This window comes from Monodelphis domestica, chromosome 5 (genome assembly GCF_027887165.1).
Source record: "Monodelphis domestica isolate mMonDom1 chromosome 5, mMonDom1.pri, whole genome shotgun sequence".
NCBI lineage: Eukaryota > Metazoa > Chordata > Mammalia > Didelphimorphia > Didelphidae > Monodelphis > Monodelphis domestica.
Genome location: NC_077231.1, coordinates 49,498,949 through 49,512,751, shown reverse-complemented (window position 1 = coordinate 49,512,751; position 13,803 = coordinate 49,498,949). Strand labels below are relative to the sequence as shown.

The 13,803-nt window shown below is 34.8% G+C and overlaps 1 protein-coding gene across 1 annotated transcript in view; it reads right to left on the bottom strand.

The window, feature by feature from the left end:
- The window catches only part of TRHDE (thyrotropin releasing hormone degrading enzyme), a 463,529-nt gene that overhangs the window by 334,022 nt on the left and 115,704 nt on the right, over positions 1-13,803 (bottom strand). The window contains exon 3 of the mRNA XM_001370518.5: positions 10,696-10,822. Coding sequence (XP_001370555.4) covers positions 10,696-10,822 — 127 coding nt within the window. The remainder of the gene's footprint in view (positions 1-10,695; positions 10,823-13,803) is intronic.

The following is a 13,803-nucleotide window of genomic DNA, read 5'->3' as shown; positions in this document are numbered from 1 at the left end:
GAGCCAGAAGTTTTTGGAAAACTGAAGATTTCATTTAGGAGACTACCAAGTTCTAGGACTTGATGAAATCATAATATCATCTGCAAACAGGAGCACTAGAAGATATTACCATCTACCAAGAAGTCTTCTTCCATTTGAAAACTATACATGATGTCATCATCCATAACACTGGCAAATTACTTTTCTTATGTTTATCATAAATCCTGGAGGAATCAATTCTCATACAAAGTGATCTCAAATGTCACACCAAGAATCTTGTATGATTTTGAAACAGAACTTAGAGACATTCTTGTAAGAAAGATTAAAGCAATGTTTTGAGCTAGCCAATCAGATGATTTTTTTTTCTTAAATCAATAAACACCATGAGATAGTATGCTTTAAAGCAGAGGTTCTTAGTATTTTATGTCATTGACTGTTTTACCACCAATGAGCACTATTAATTATTTTTTTAGAAATTTTAATCACTGAAGGATTCCAGATAAATGTTTGTGGAATTCAAGATCTATTTGTTTGCCATTCAAGTTCATAGATGCTGAAATCTGGCTATGGACACCTGGAGGAATCTATGAGTCTTAGTTTTTAAAAACTTCTTTTTTTTACACCTTTAAGGAAATGTTATGAATGTAAAGATGTGTCCAGCTAAAGAAGTAGTTTATGAAAGCCTGCCTGTGCCATTCTCATATTTTCACCAAGGGACCTTCAATGCATATGCAGAGTAGTCTCAATATTATTTTAAACTTGTGAAACTAGGCATTTGGATCTAGTTATAAGTGCTTGATTGTTGTAAGTGATGATGGTTATGGTAAGGTATGAGAAGGTGGGTGGCTATATGTGGGGAGAAGGGTGGTTTGGGGTTGTGCATCTTTGAGGATTAAGGTGGAGGAAGAGCCTAAATCTTCCCTATCTAGCTTTTGCCAACATAAAGATATTTCCCCCAGAGGTCACAGAATTGTGGAAGAGGAAATTTCCAATCATAAACCCAAGTCAAGACTCTCTTGATACAATTAATGTATTTTGAGGGGATGAAGTTATTAACAATCTAGGTCATTTTTTCCATGTTATTTGTATCTTCCTCTTGTCTTACGATACTCTTATGCTCAAAGCCCTCAAAATTCTCTTGTCTGCAGCATTAACTTGCTCTACATGTGCTTGATCTTGTCAGGGTGCTTTACTCATCTTGCTTTTAAGTAGCATTCCTACTTCCGTGTATAACATCAAGAACTAGAATATTTTAAGTCCAAATGTAATAGCTCCACTTAATTTATGTGGAAAAAAGTTTATTACAAAAAAAAATTTACACAGCTATTCCATTTTTCATCTGTATGTTGTCCTTACAGTTTCACTCTAAAATAACCCAGGAATGATTTTATTTTTCATGAATTTGTTTTTCTTTCAAGTATTTCCCACCAGTTGAGGCGATGATATTATTATAATCTTCTAAAAGCTTCCTCCATAATGTATGACAAATGACTTCATACTTTAAAACCAGCATTGCCTTGGGCTGCCATAAGATGCAATTATCTTTGTGGTGATCTTGCAAATTCTTACAAATGTCTCATGAAATATTTCTTGTTTATTTGAACATGTGATAAAACAACTTCTTCTGATAGTTTATTTTCTTCTAGAGCTTCAGTGTTTAGTTGTCCTCTAGTTGCATTTGTTGAGAGAATATCAAGAGGCTTAATTCTGCTTCTCCAAGACTTTGTTCACTAGTCAGGAATGACACATTTAGAGTACAAACAGGACTCAAAATTTTAGTCTAAAATTGCTAGTTTTCTGAGTTCCCTTCACCATTTGTTCCACCAGATCGCTGTTTTCAGCATACAAATAGAACAAGGCATTTTTATATTTTTATGTGACCAAAGGATTGCCAAGGTTGAATAATTCATCACTAAATAATCAGCCTACTGACAAGCCCCTCCAAACTTAGTGATGCTAGTCCTGGGAAAACAGGTTATCTGTTCTTTCAAGTCTACTTAATAAAAGTCTGACATGCGTGGCACTCGTACAGCTTTCAAGAGCCTAATGGCACCTCCATGCTATAACGAGGCACAGGAGTAGGATTTGGTAGAAGTGATTAAGATTAAGATTATATTTATCCTTATCAGATTTCACTTCCTCTACTTGGATTAAAAAAAAGAGAAACTACCTAATTACAGAATGAGAAAAACATGGTTTTAAAAGAAAGCATTCATGTGAGGAAAAATCCTCAATTCTAGTGGACTCAATAAGAATCAAAAGTGTTATGGAAGCCAAAAAGGCAAATGTTATCCTAGACTGCCTTAAGATAAAGCATGTTTCAGAGAATCATGAAGATCCTTCTATAGGCAGTTCTGATCCAACTACATCAACAGTATCATATTCACTTCCCATCTTTTAGCATGAACATTGACAAACTATCCTAGTCAAAGAAATGACTGACTTAAATGGTAAAAGAACCTGAAACTGTGATATGTGGAAAACTGTTTTTTAAAACTAGATTTCTTAGCTCAGAAAAGATTGGAAGAAATTATGAGGATAGCGTTAAAACTAGAAAGGGCCTTAGAGATATTTTTTAAAAATAAAAATTGCCCAGATTAATAGAAGAGGAAAAAGAATAATACTTAAGTAGCCTGATCTTAGAAAAATAAATTGAACAAGTTATCAGTGAGCTCCCTTAGAAAAAATCCCTAGGACTAGATACATTCACAATTAACTTCTACCAAACATTTAAGGAACATTAATCCCAATACTATATAAACAATTTGGGGGAAAAAACAGGTTCAGAAAGAATCTTACCAAATTTCTTTTATGAAACCAATGCAGTTTTGGTATCTAAACCAGGGAAAGCAAAAACAGAGAAATAAAATTATAGACCAATTTCCTTAATGAATGTTGATGCTAAACTGTCAAATAAAATATTAGCAAGTAGAATATAGCAATATGTAGCAAATATTATACACCATGGCCAGGTGAGATTTAAACCTAGCAATTCAGCATTGGGAAACCTATCATATAAATGAACATATCATTAACAATAAATATAATATAACTATGTCAACATATGCAGAAAAAAGTCTTTGACAAAATACAGCCATTTCTATTAATACCCCTAGAATCCTAGAAATCAGTGGAGTCTTTCTTAAAATGATAAGGAATATCTATATAAAGCAAAGAGGGAGATTTGTCTATAATAGGGATAAACTTCCCTTCCCAGTAAGGAATGAACCAAAGATATCTATTGTCACCACTTTTCAATTCAGAAATGTTGTTTTTAAGAATAAGACAAAAAAGGAAATTGAATGAATTAAAAAGGCAATGAGAAATTAAAACTATCATTCTTTGCAGAGGATATAAAGGTATACTTAGAGAACCCTAAAGAATCAATCAAAAACTAGTGAAACATTAGCAACTTCAGCAAAGTGTCTGGATACAAAATAAATCAGGGTAAATCATCAGTATTTCTATATACTACCAGTAAAACTCAACAGCAAGAGATAAAAAGACAAATTCCATTTCAAATATCTCTAGACAATATAAAATGCATGGGAATCTACCTGCTGAGACAAACCCAAGAATTACCTGTACACAATTGGAAAAATTGTAGTTGCTCATGGGTAGGCCAAACTGATATAATGAAAATGACAATCCTGACTAAGTTAATTTACTTATACTAAGTTAATTTACTTATTCAGAGCCAGAACAATCAAACTATCAAAGAATTATTTTATGGAGCTATATAAAATAGTAACAAAATCCATCTGGAAGAACAAATGTTAAGAATATCAAAGGATTCAATGAAAAAATCTGAAGGAAAGCAAACCACCAGCTCCAGATTTCAAACTATATTATAAGGAGATAATCATGAAAACAATCTTGTACAGCTTTCAAGAGCTAAGTAATAGGGTGGTAGATCTGTGGAATAGATAGAGTATTCAATATACAATAATAAAAAACTATAGTGATTCAGTATTTGATAAACCCAAAGATACAAGCTTTGGGGGTAAGAACTAAACATCTGACAAAAATTGCTAGGAAATATAGAAATCAGTTTGATGGAAACTAGGGTAATATCATAAGTAAATTTGGGGGAACGTGGAAAAATGTCCTTGTTGAATCTAAAGATAAGGGAAGAGTTTGTGACCAAATAAAAAGCAGGGGATTAAATGAAGAAAAAGAGATAATTTTGATTACATGAAATATTTAAAAATACTTTTAAAGAAACAATGCAGCCAAAATTAAAAGGAAAACAGGCTTTATTTCTCAAAAAAAAAAATAGGGAACTGAACCAAATATAAAAATAAAGAGTTACTCCCCAGAAGATAAAAGGATATGAACAGGTAATTTTCAGTAGAAGAAATTACAGCCATAAATAGTCACATTTAAAAATGTTCTATCTTGGGGGTAGCTGAGTGTCTCAGTGGATTGAGAGCCAGGTCTAGAGATGGGAGATCCTAGGTTCAAATTTGGCCTCAGCTATGTGACCCTGGGCCAGTCACTTGACTCCCATTGCCTAGCCCTTACTACTCTTCTGCCTTGGAGCCAATACACAGTTTTGATTCTAAGATGGAAGGTAAGGGTTCAAAAAATAATGTTCTAACTCACTACTAATTAGTGAAATGCAAATAAAAGCAACTGTGAAGTACTGCCTTATACCTTTAAGATTAGCTAACTTGACAGTAAAGGAAAATGACAAATGCTGGCGGGGATATGGTAAAACTGAGACACCACTACACTGCTGATGTTGTGGATAATAATTTTGAATTGTGCCCAACAGGCTGTAAAAATAAACATATCCTTTAACCCGGTAATACTAATACTAGGTTAGTAACCCAAAGAGATCAAAGAAAATGGAAAATAACATACAAGTATAAAATATTTATAGCTAGTAGTGGCAAAGAATTGGGAATTGAGGGGATGTTCTTCAATTGGGGGATCCCTAAATAAGTTGTGGTATATGGTTGTGATGAATAATATTGTGCTATAAAAATGACAAGCAGAAAAGGTTTAGATAAACCTGGGAAGACTTATATGAACTCATGTAAAATGAAGAGAGCAGAAACAAGAAAGTTGTACAGAATAACATAACTGTGAAAGACTTAGGTATACAGATCAAGACAGAATCCATGATGTAAACTGCTATGTACCTTCAGAGAGAGAATGGATGAATTTTTGTGTAGACTGAAGCATTCCTTCTTAAACTTTATTTTTGTTTTATTTTCTTTGGGTTTTCTTTAGCAACAAGGTTCATATGGATGACATGTTTTGCATAATCATACATATATAATCAAAATCAAACTTCTCAAAGAGAGGAGAGGGGCAGAAGGTAGAGAGAAAATTTAGAACTCAAACTTTAAAAAATAATTGTTAAATATTTGCACATAATTGAGAAATATTTAATCAAATAAGTAAACATATTTTTTAATCAACATTATTCCCTCAGGGCACAATGCATCCTAAGCCACTTAAGTTTTTCAAGCAAAGTCCAAATGGCCACTTGTCAGAAATATTATAACCCATATTCATGACTTGACCAGAAGTTCAGTTAAATGGACTCAAAGATCTTTTCCAGCTGTTCATTTTCTGATCCCATAATATTATGAATAAATGAATGAATGGAATAATTATTTCTGGCATGGATATTCTTCCATTTAACATTATCAAGAGCCTGCTTTCTTTAAGGCATTATGCTAGTTGCTGAATGAACTAGAAACAGTTTATATGTCATACACCAATAAAAATTACTTTTCTCATTCAAAGATGTTTTAAAAGATTCATATAGCATATGCTAGTAAGCCAAGCTGATTTAACAACTTGATGGGAATCTGCACATACTTAAGATCAGACTGGTTTGGCATCTGTAGCAATTACTTTACTGAAACACACTTCATAGTGAATATTAGCCAAACCTTTATAGCATGGCATATAAATGATTTCTCTTAGGGCTTAGGGTGCAGGAGGTGTTTAAAAAGCACACGTCGCTAACACATTAGTACATAGACATCAACGTCTCAGGAGAAAGGTGATAAGTAAGACAGAGAAATTAGCTTCCTTAGATGCTACAGAAAGATGAATCAGTCAGTTATATAGACTATAAGGTGGTTTTAAAGAGTAACAGTGAACAAAGCTTTTCAGATGAAAGGATGCATGGTTCAATTGTGAGTGAAACAAAGAAATGCTTTCTGGCTACAAATTGGCAGTTACATGGAACCCCTTGAAGTTAGGGACTGGGTTTTAATACTAACGATTAGTCTGAAGGGGACAGAGGAGAGACCTACATTTTATTGCCTTTTACTCCCTTGGCCCTAGTGAGCACTGAACTTGCAACAGCAGCATTCAAGAGTCATGCATTTGTGGGTCATGCTGGGAAATTTCCAGTCAGTTTTTCCTGGGGTAAAGAACAGTCTCACTTCCCATGCAAGGAATTGAGGCCAGGTATTGCTGCCCCAGGTGTATGCAGGGCAGGGGTGATGCCAATGACCCAAACTTTAAGAGTAAAGTGTATTTGAGCTACTGGGATTGTTTTTAAGCCAAAAACAGATGCCTGATTTCGGCTAACCTTTTATCAATCAATGTCAATGATTCATCTTTCCAAAAGACCCAGAATCCTACTCTGTCTTTAATTTAAAAAGCATGTAACACAGTTATAAAAGTATCAATTATTTTATCTAGTTTGTGAACTGTTCATTGTAAGACTATTAAAGCTACCCAGCAGGCTGTACTTTAATGAAACAGATCCGATACACCAGGGAGAAAAAAAATGGGTTTCCAATTCCTAAAATTTCTGATCAAGTCAGTACTTTATTCTAACTGGGGAGCAATATGTTTTCTTTCTTCTTCTTGATCAAACATGCTTTGGGGAATTAGAGGAGTAATAGGGAAAAGAGGGAGGGGAAGCTATTGCTGCCATATTCCAGAGTGGAATAGAAGTGGAGAGAAAATTAACTTCAGGATGTACAAGAGGTAGAAAGGAATATCTGCAGTCAAAAGCAGAAACACATTCGGTTAACATTAAAATAACTTGGTTTATTAAGTCCCATTAAGGGACTCAAAGATTCAAGGTAGCAAATATAATCTCCTTAAATATTGCAAAGTTTCCATTTTCTCACATTTTTAAGAAATTCTGATTCCTTCTGTAGCTGAGCAATCAAAATATACATGACTGAACAAAAACAGCCCGAGGGATTGTTAAGGAAATTGAGGGGCCAACATGCTGAGCAGCAGGAAAGCAGAAACTAATCAAGGAGACTTTTCTCTTTGGGGATCCCACACCCACATAGACGGATGCCTTTCTTATTTCTATGGAGAAGGCAGAGCTCTAACAAATCAAGATAATTTCCTTCATCACTTTGGAGGAAGTGAAATTTTCAGTTCTAGGTATCTGAAAACAGCCCCTGATGATTGGATTACCAATTTATCTGGGAAAGGACCTCAGAAATGTTCCGGGCTAATCTCCTCAATTTTACAGATGGAGGAACTAAAGCATAAGATCTCATAAGTAGGGAAGATCTAGGATTTGTATCTGAGTCCTGTGACTCACAACCCAATAATCTTTCTGCTCCATGTCATTGTCTTCTTTGTGTTATACTGACACACTAAAGGGATAGAGAGACATTGACATATAGCTCACACATAAAGAATTTGCTGGGAAATCAGGACATCCTGTATTTGAGTTCTGCCTCTGAAACACGACAACATACGTGAACCTGGGCAAGCTGTCTAACTCCAGTACCCTTCCCAGCAATTCTAAGGCAACAAATTCTGGAAGACCCTGAGTTCCAGTTGGAGAAGGAGATCTTCATTGGGAGTCCCCAAACCAATGGAATCATAGATCTAAGATATAGATATAGATATAGATATAGATATAGATATACACATATATGTGTGTATTTATACATATATAATGTAATATATGTGGTAGAATATGAGAATATATATATTCATAAATAAACATGTATATGTACATGTGTATATATATTTCTTATCTAGTCTGCAAAGCAGCTAGGTGGCACTTAATCCTGTTTGCCTCAGTTTCCTGATTTGTAAAATGAGCTGGAGAAGAAAAAAAACCCAAAGGGATCACAAAGCATTGGACACAACTAAACAACAACATTGTGAGGTATATAGAGTATTCAGGGAAGACTAGAATCTGGCATGAGGGCTTGCTAAGCCCTTTTCAGGGCTGCTTGCCTCCTGTGGCATCCACCTGCTACCCAGCTCTCAACCGTGATTCCAAGAAGCCTTGTAGTATGCACAACAGTCACACACGCCCCTGGTAACCTGAGACTAACCTAAGGCTAAACCAAGGCTGAGGGTAACAGACTGGCCGCAAACCCATCAGTAAGTTGGGCATAGGGAAGTATCTCTCCCAGGCATGTGAAGACTTCCCTGGCAGAAGGGAGAGATGAGAACAATTTGATCCAAAAGCCATGAAGGCAGTGGAAGGAGGTTCTGTGGAGTAATTAGAGCTTGGTTAGACATCAAAGAAGCCAAAGGCATCCACGTGATCCTGAGCCATTACCAGTTACTTTGACTTTTATTTTGCCACTGGAATTCAATGACCCTGGAAGAAAGAGTGAGGCTAACCTTGGACAACTCTGAGTCAAAAGGCATCACCAGTGATGTCATTTTGGTCCTGCTGGTATGAAGGACAACAGCCAACCAACCATTTATTCTGCAAAACACACTCCAAAACTCCTCATTTAAGATGGCAATGTGATTGGTCAGAGAAGTCAGATCTCTCACATATAATGCAGCCAAAATACAAAGTACGCCACATTTAATAATGATAGAGAAATGAATACATTCCTTTTCAGATCAAGATTACAATAAAGGAAAGCCTATAGAAATTAAGAAGAGTTCCACCAGGGAAGTCATTGTGAGGCCAGGAAAATGGACCAATAGCCTGACCAGAGACATGCAGGAAGAGATCATTAGATCATGAGCCCCTTGTTGAGACTAAGTATGATTTGTTTGTTTTGCTTTCTTTATATATACCTAGCACTTAGCCCAGTGCCTACCATATAGTAAGTACTTGATAGATTCTTGCTGACAGCTTGACTTTGAATTGATAGCACTCTAAGCAGGGATATTTCAGGGATACCTGAAGCCTTCATTATGCTCTAACCAAGAGCCCTCCACAAAGGAACTCAGCATTCAGAAGACTACTAGTCCTCTAGCACAGTTTTCTGAGAAGATGGGGGTGGAGGAAAGCAAGTGGTAAAAACATCAGAAAAGCAGAGAATGACCAAACAGTGCCTGACAACCCAGAACAAGAATCTGATGCAAGGTTAAATCCTAGCACACATGTCAAACAAGGAATTGAGGTTGGGAATACAAGTAAGAATAACCAAGATACATACAACACTTATATTTACAAAACAAAAACAAAATAACCACAAAGCAAAAGAATGATGAACTTGGATAATTGGAGAGAAACATTAATTGCTAATAGACAGGCCATAATAATAATATAAAACTTTTAACTTAGTTTATGTCTTCAATGCCAAATCAACCTAACAAAGTCATTTTACATAATTAGAAAACAATAATAAAATTCAGTGGAAAAACGATGTAAGTGGAAAGAACAACCACTAAAAAACATGAATATTTGGAAAATCACAAAGAACAAGAATGGCTCCAAAGAAAAGATGTGAGAAGACACATCCACTCCACATTTTTGCAGACTTGGGAGGTCTACAAATATGGCACATTACACATATTTTCATATACTTTTGAAATTATGCTTATTTTCCCTCTTCTTTTTTCCTTTTTGTCCTTGATCTCTTTCCTTTTTGACATGTTGATCAGTGGAACTGATATAAGACACAGAAGTAAATGAACATAGTGGCATAGTACTATACTCAATAAATCTATAATATAATATACTGGTCTAAAAATTAGAAAAATTGCAAAGAAAATTGAGAAGTTTTCTAATGCAACTTAGATTTGGACTGGCAAATTACTGTTTACCACAAAATGAGCCTCAAAGGATTTGTGACCTACATAAAGGTTCATATCACAGACAAATTAGATAAGCAGAGAGATACATTTCATAACTATGGATAGAGGAAGAATTCTTCACAAAGTAAGGGATAGATAGGGTCAAGGGAAATAAAAAATAGATAACAAAGTACATAAAGATTATGCATAAACAATATCAATACAATTCACATTAGGAAAAAAAATTAGGAAAAAATAATTCAGAAAAATTCAGACATAGGGGTGAGCCTCAGAGTTTAGGGGACAAATAGATATTTTAGATACTATGAAGCCTAGTCTGGAGGCGTATCTCTGTATCCATCTCAATCTCAAAACCTAGGGGACAATCCAAGGAGGATAATACTCTAAAGGGACTTTCCCTTTGATGTCACAGAATCTTATCAGGAGTTCTTTGATGCTTTAGGGTTAGTAGTCACAAGAATGAAAGGAAGCAAAGGGATTCTCCTGCTGAACATTTCTATAATTTGTGGGTACAATGTCCCATGCCACATATATATATATACACACATAGAAGAGAGAGATATGCATTTTCAAATGAGTTGCACATATAGCTGATTCATAGTTTCATTTGAAATTCTCATTTTCTGCACTTTTGATATAGATTATATTTGTTGTTTGTAAATGTCATTAAAAATTTTTTTAAAACAACCCCCAAAGTACAGATTCAACTTTTAAATACGTCTTGCATGTTGAACAACTGAAGAAAAGTCTTACCTAGTTTTGGTAGTGAGTAGGGCACTTTGAAGTAGTCTTCATAAAATTCTATCAATCTCTTTGTTATATGGAGAGCATAATCCCCAGATCCTCTTCTGACTGCGTCAGGTCTTGCATATAATCGGACCTGATTAAAAACAAGTAGAAAAAAGAGAGAAAGAGAGAAAGAGAGAAAGAGAGAAAGAGAGAAAGAGAGAAAGAGAGAAAGAGAGAAAGAGAGAAAGAGAGAAAGAGAGAAAGAGAGAAAGAAAGAAAGAAAGAAAGAAAGAAAGAAAGAAAGAAAGAAAGAAAGAAAGAAAGAAAGAAAGAAAGAAAGAAAGAAAGAAAGAAAGAAAGAAAAGGTTACATTAGCCTCCAGTTATCAGCCTTCTGCCTTTATTGCAAAGATGAGCTAACACAAATCACTTTTTTATGTTCTAAAAGCCAGAGGAGGGTTCCTGTTCATATATCAAAGCCAGCTGTGGCTGAAGGGACAGAACTTAAACAATTAAGGCAACAAAGTTGAGAAAAGCACGATTTCCCTGGGTTTTTTCTTGCTAGCTTGCTTGTCAAGTGGACGATTTATACACCTGGCATCAAAATCAATATTGAAAAGCAATCATTCACATGTGTTTCCTAGAGATATGATGGTACCATGGATTAGGATAATGGGGCTCTTTGCCTCCTCTTAATGTAGGCAGGATACTGTGGCTCAGGAGGAGAGGGAGTTCATGGTTTGTTAAAGAAACATTTTATCGAGCTTCAAGAGCATTACTATGTTGAGTGAAAAATATAATTCACCTTTCCCTCTTTTCTTCAGCACCAACTGTCATTATCCTCAATGGGTAAGCTGAGGTTGAAAGGCAACCATTTGTAAATTCCTTCATGGACATAAGCAATTAACATTCCTGAAGCTGATCCATAAAGGCTCCAGCTTTAGGAAACCAAAAGGGACAAATAAGGTGCAGTAATCCATATTTCTAACACAACCTGGCTATTTAATACTCATCTTAAATCAAGGGCTATATATTCCCTAGTAAGAAAGGGCCTAAAAAAAGTCACAGAGAAATCCACCAAAACCACTTAACAATTAAGGAAAAGGAAAAAAGATTCAAATCAAATGATTTATTTTATTTTTTTTTAAACTTTAAATAGCATGGTAGGTTTTCACACACACACACACACACACACACACACACACACATTCATCCTGACACACAACTTCTGGGAACTTAAAGGATTTTTCATATACGCACTCCCTAATGTTCATATCACCACCCAGTAAGTTTGGGCCAATAAGTCAAAAAGCTTAGAATAAGAAGACATGGCCAGGTATATGTTGGCCTCAGATATAAGTTTACAATCTAGAGAAAATAAACCAGAGAGATACTTTTTTTTCTAAAAATGCTTTTATGAAATACAGATACTTAGCAAGTATATACAGGGATAGCTCTTTACATTCCCACCTGAGAATGAACTCAGGTCAAAAATGTCTACACTCGAATGTGGAAATAAACAAATAAACAGTTAATCAAATCTAAGGAGCCAACCCTTCTTGATAATATCTATATAATATGCTCCAAAAGAGAGTTAGCCTACCCCATTCTGAGGATAAGAGATAAAAATGGGCTTAAGATCATTAACCACCTGCTGCCTAATCAACAAGGTCTAGGCAAACAGATATTTCCTAAGACATCCTACCACTTGGTCTCAGGTCTGTCACAATTACTGGAGGAACTGGAATAATATTTCATTTCTAATAATAGTAATAAACCAGATCTCACTTTCAAGTATTGCAAGGGGCGGAGGGGGGGAGCCTAGAGAAGTGGGAAGAAACCAAGCAGAATAATAGATAGGGCAAAATTCAGCAGTATTTTGGAGTTGCCTTATTCGACTCACTTAAAGGCCATTTTAAAATTTCCTATAGAAGCATTTATATTAGAAACTGGTAAAGTTAAAAATCAGGGTTTGAGTTACTACTTTATTAATTTTTTAGACAAAAGAAAGTGGGAAAGGTAAATAATATTAAAATTAAATTTAAATATTTAAAATTTAAAAATTTAAAAAAATTTTTTTAAATTAAAATTAAAATAGCATCATGAATAAAATTTTCCCTCAGAGAACCACTTGTTAAACATATATCAGTACAACCCTTGCCAAATCTCAACAAAAGAAAAAGTGGAAAAAGCTGTCATAGCCCAAAACTATAACCAAGACACAAAATCAGAAGTCACAGGGCTTTTTCCTAAATTATAAACCAGTCAGAAAGTTGCAATGGCACTAGGGGCCAAAGAAAAATAATGACAATAGAACAGCGATCAGGAACCAAAAACCAAATACAAATCAAAACAGTTCTGCTATATCATCTCACATCTATCAGATTAGCTAAAATGATAAAAGGGTAAAATGACAAATGTCAATGGGATATGGGAAAATGGAGAGAGTAATATACTGTTGCTGGAACAGTGAACAAATAAAATCATTTTGAAGAACAATCTGGAATTATGTCCAACGAATTATACAACTCTGTATATGCTTTGATCCACTGGTGATTAGGTAAAAAGAAAAGGAATTATGTTCGAAAAACATTTATAGCAGCTCCCTTTGTAGTAGCAACGAACTGGAAATTGAGGAAATGCCCCTCAATTGGGGAATGGCTAAGCAAGTTGTGGCATATGGCTGTTATGGAATACTACTGCACCTTAAGAAATGATGAGGAGGTTAACTTTTAAAAACACAGAAAGTACTACATGAAATGTAGAAGAGCAAAACAAGCAGAATAAAGAGGACATTATATACAGCAACATATAGATTGTTTGAAGAATAATTTGTGTATGCCCGCTTCCAGAGAAATAGAAACAAGCAAGACATAGTTTATATATATATATATATATATATATATATATATATATATATATATATATATATATATATATTTGGCCAAATGATGCCTTCTCTAGTGTAGGGAAGGGAGGAAGGGAGGGAGACACCTGGAGATTTTAATGTAAGAAACAAAAAAAATTTTAATTTTAAAATAATATCAGAAAGAAGAAGCTAAAAGTTTACAATCTCTGTTTTCAACTTGTCTTAGCCTAAAAGGCTATCTTTTGTGTAGTTAGAATGTTGTAC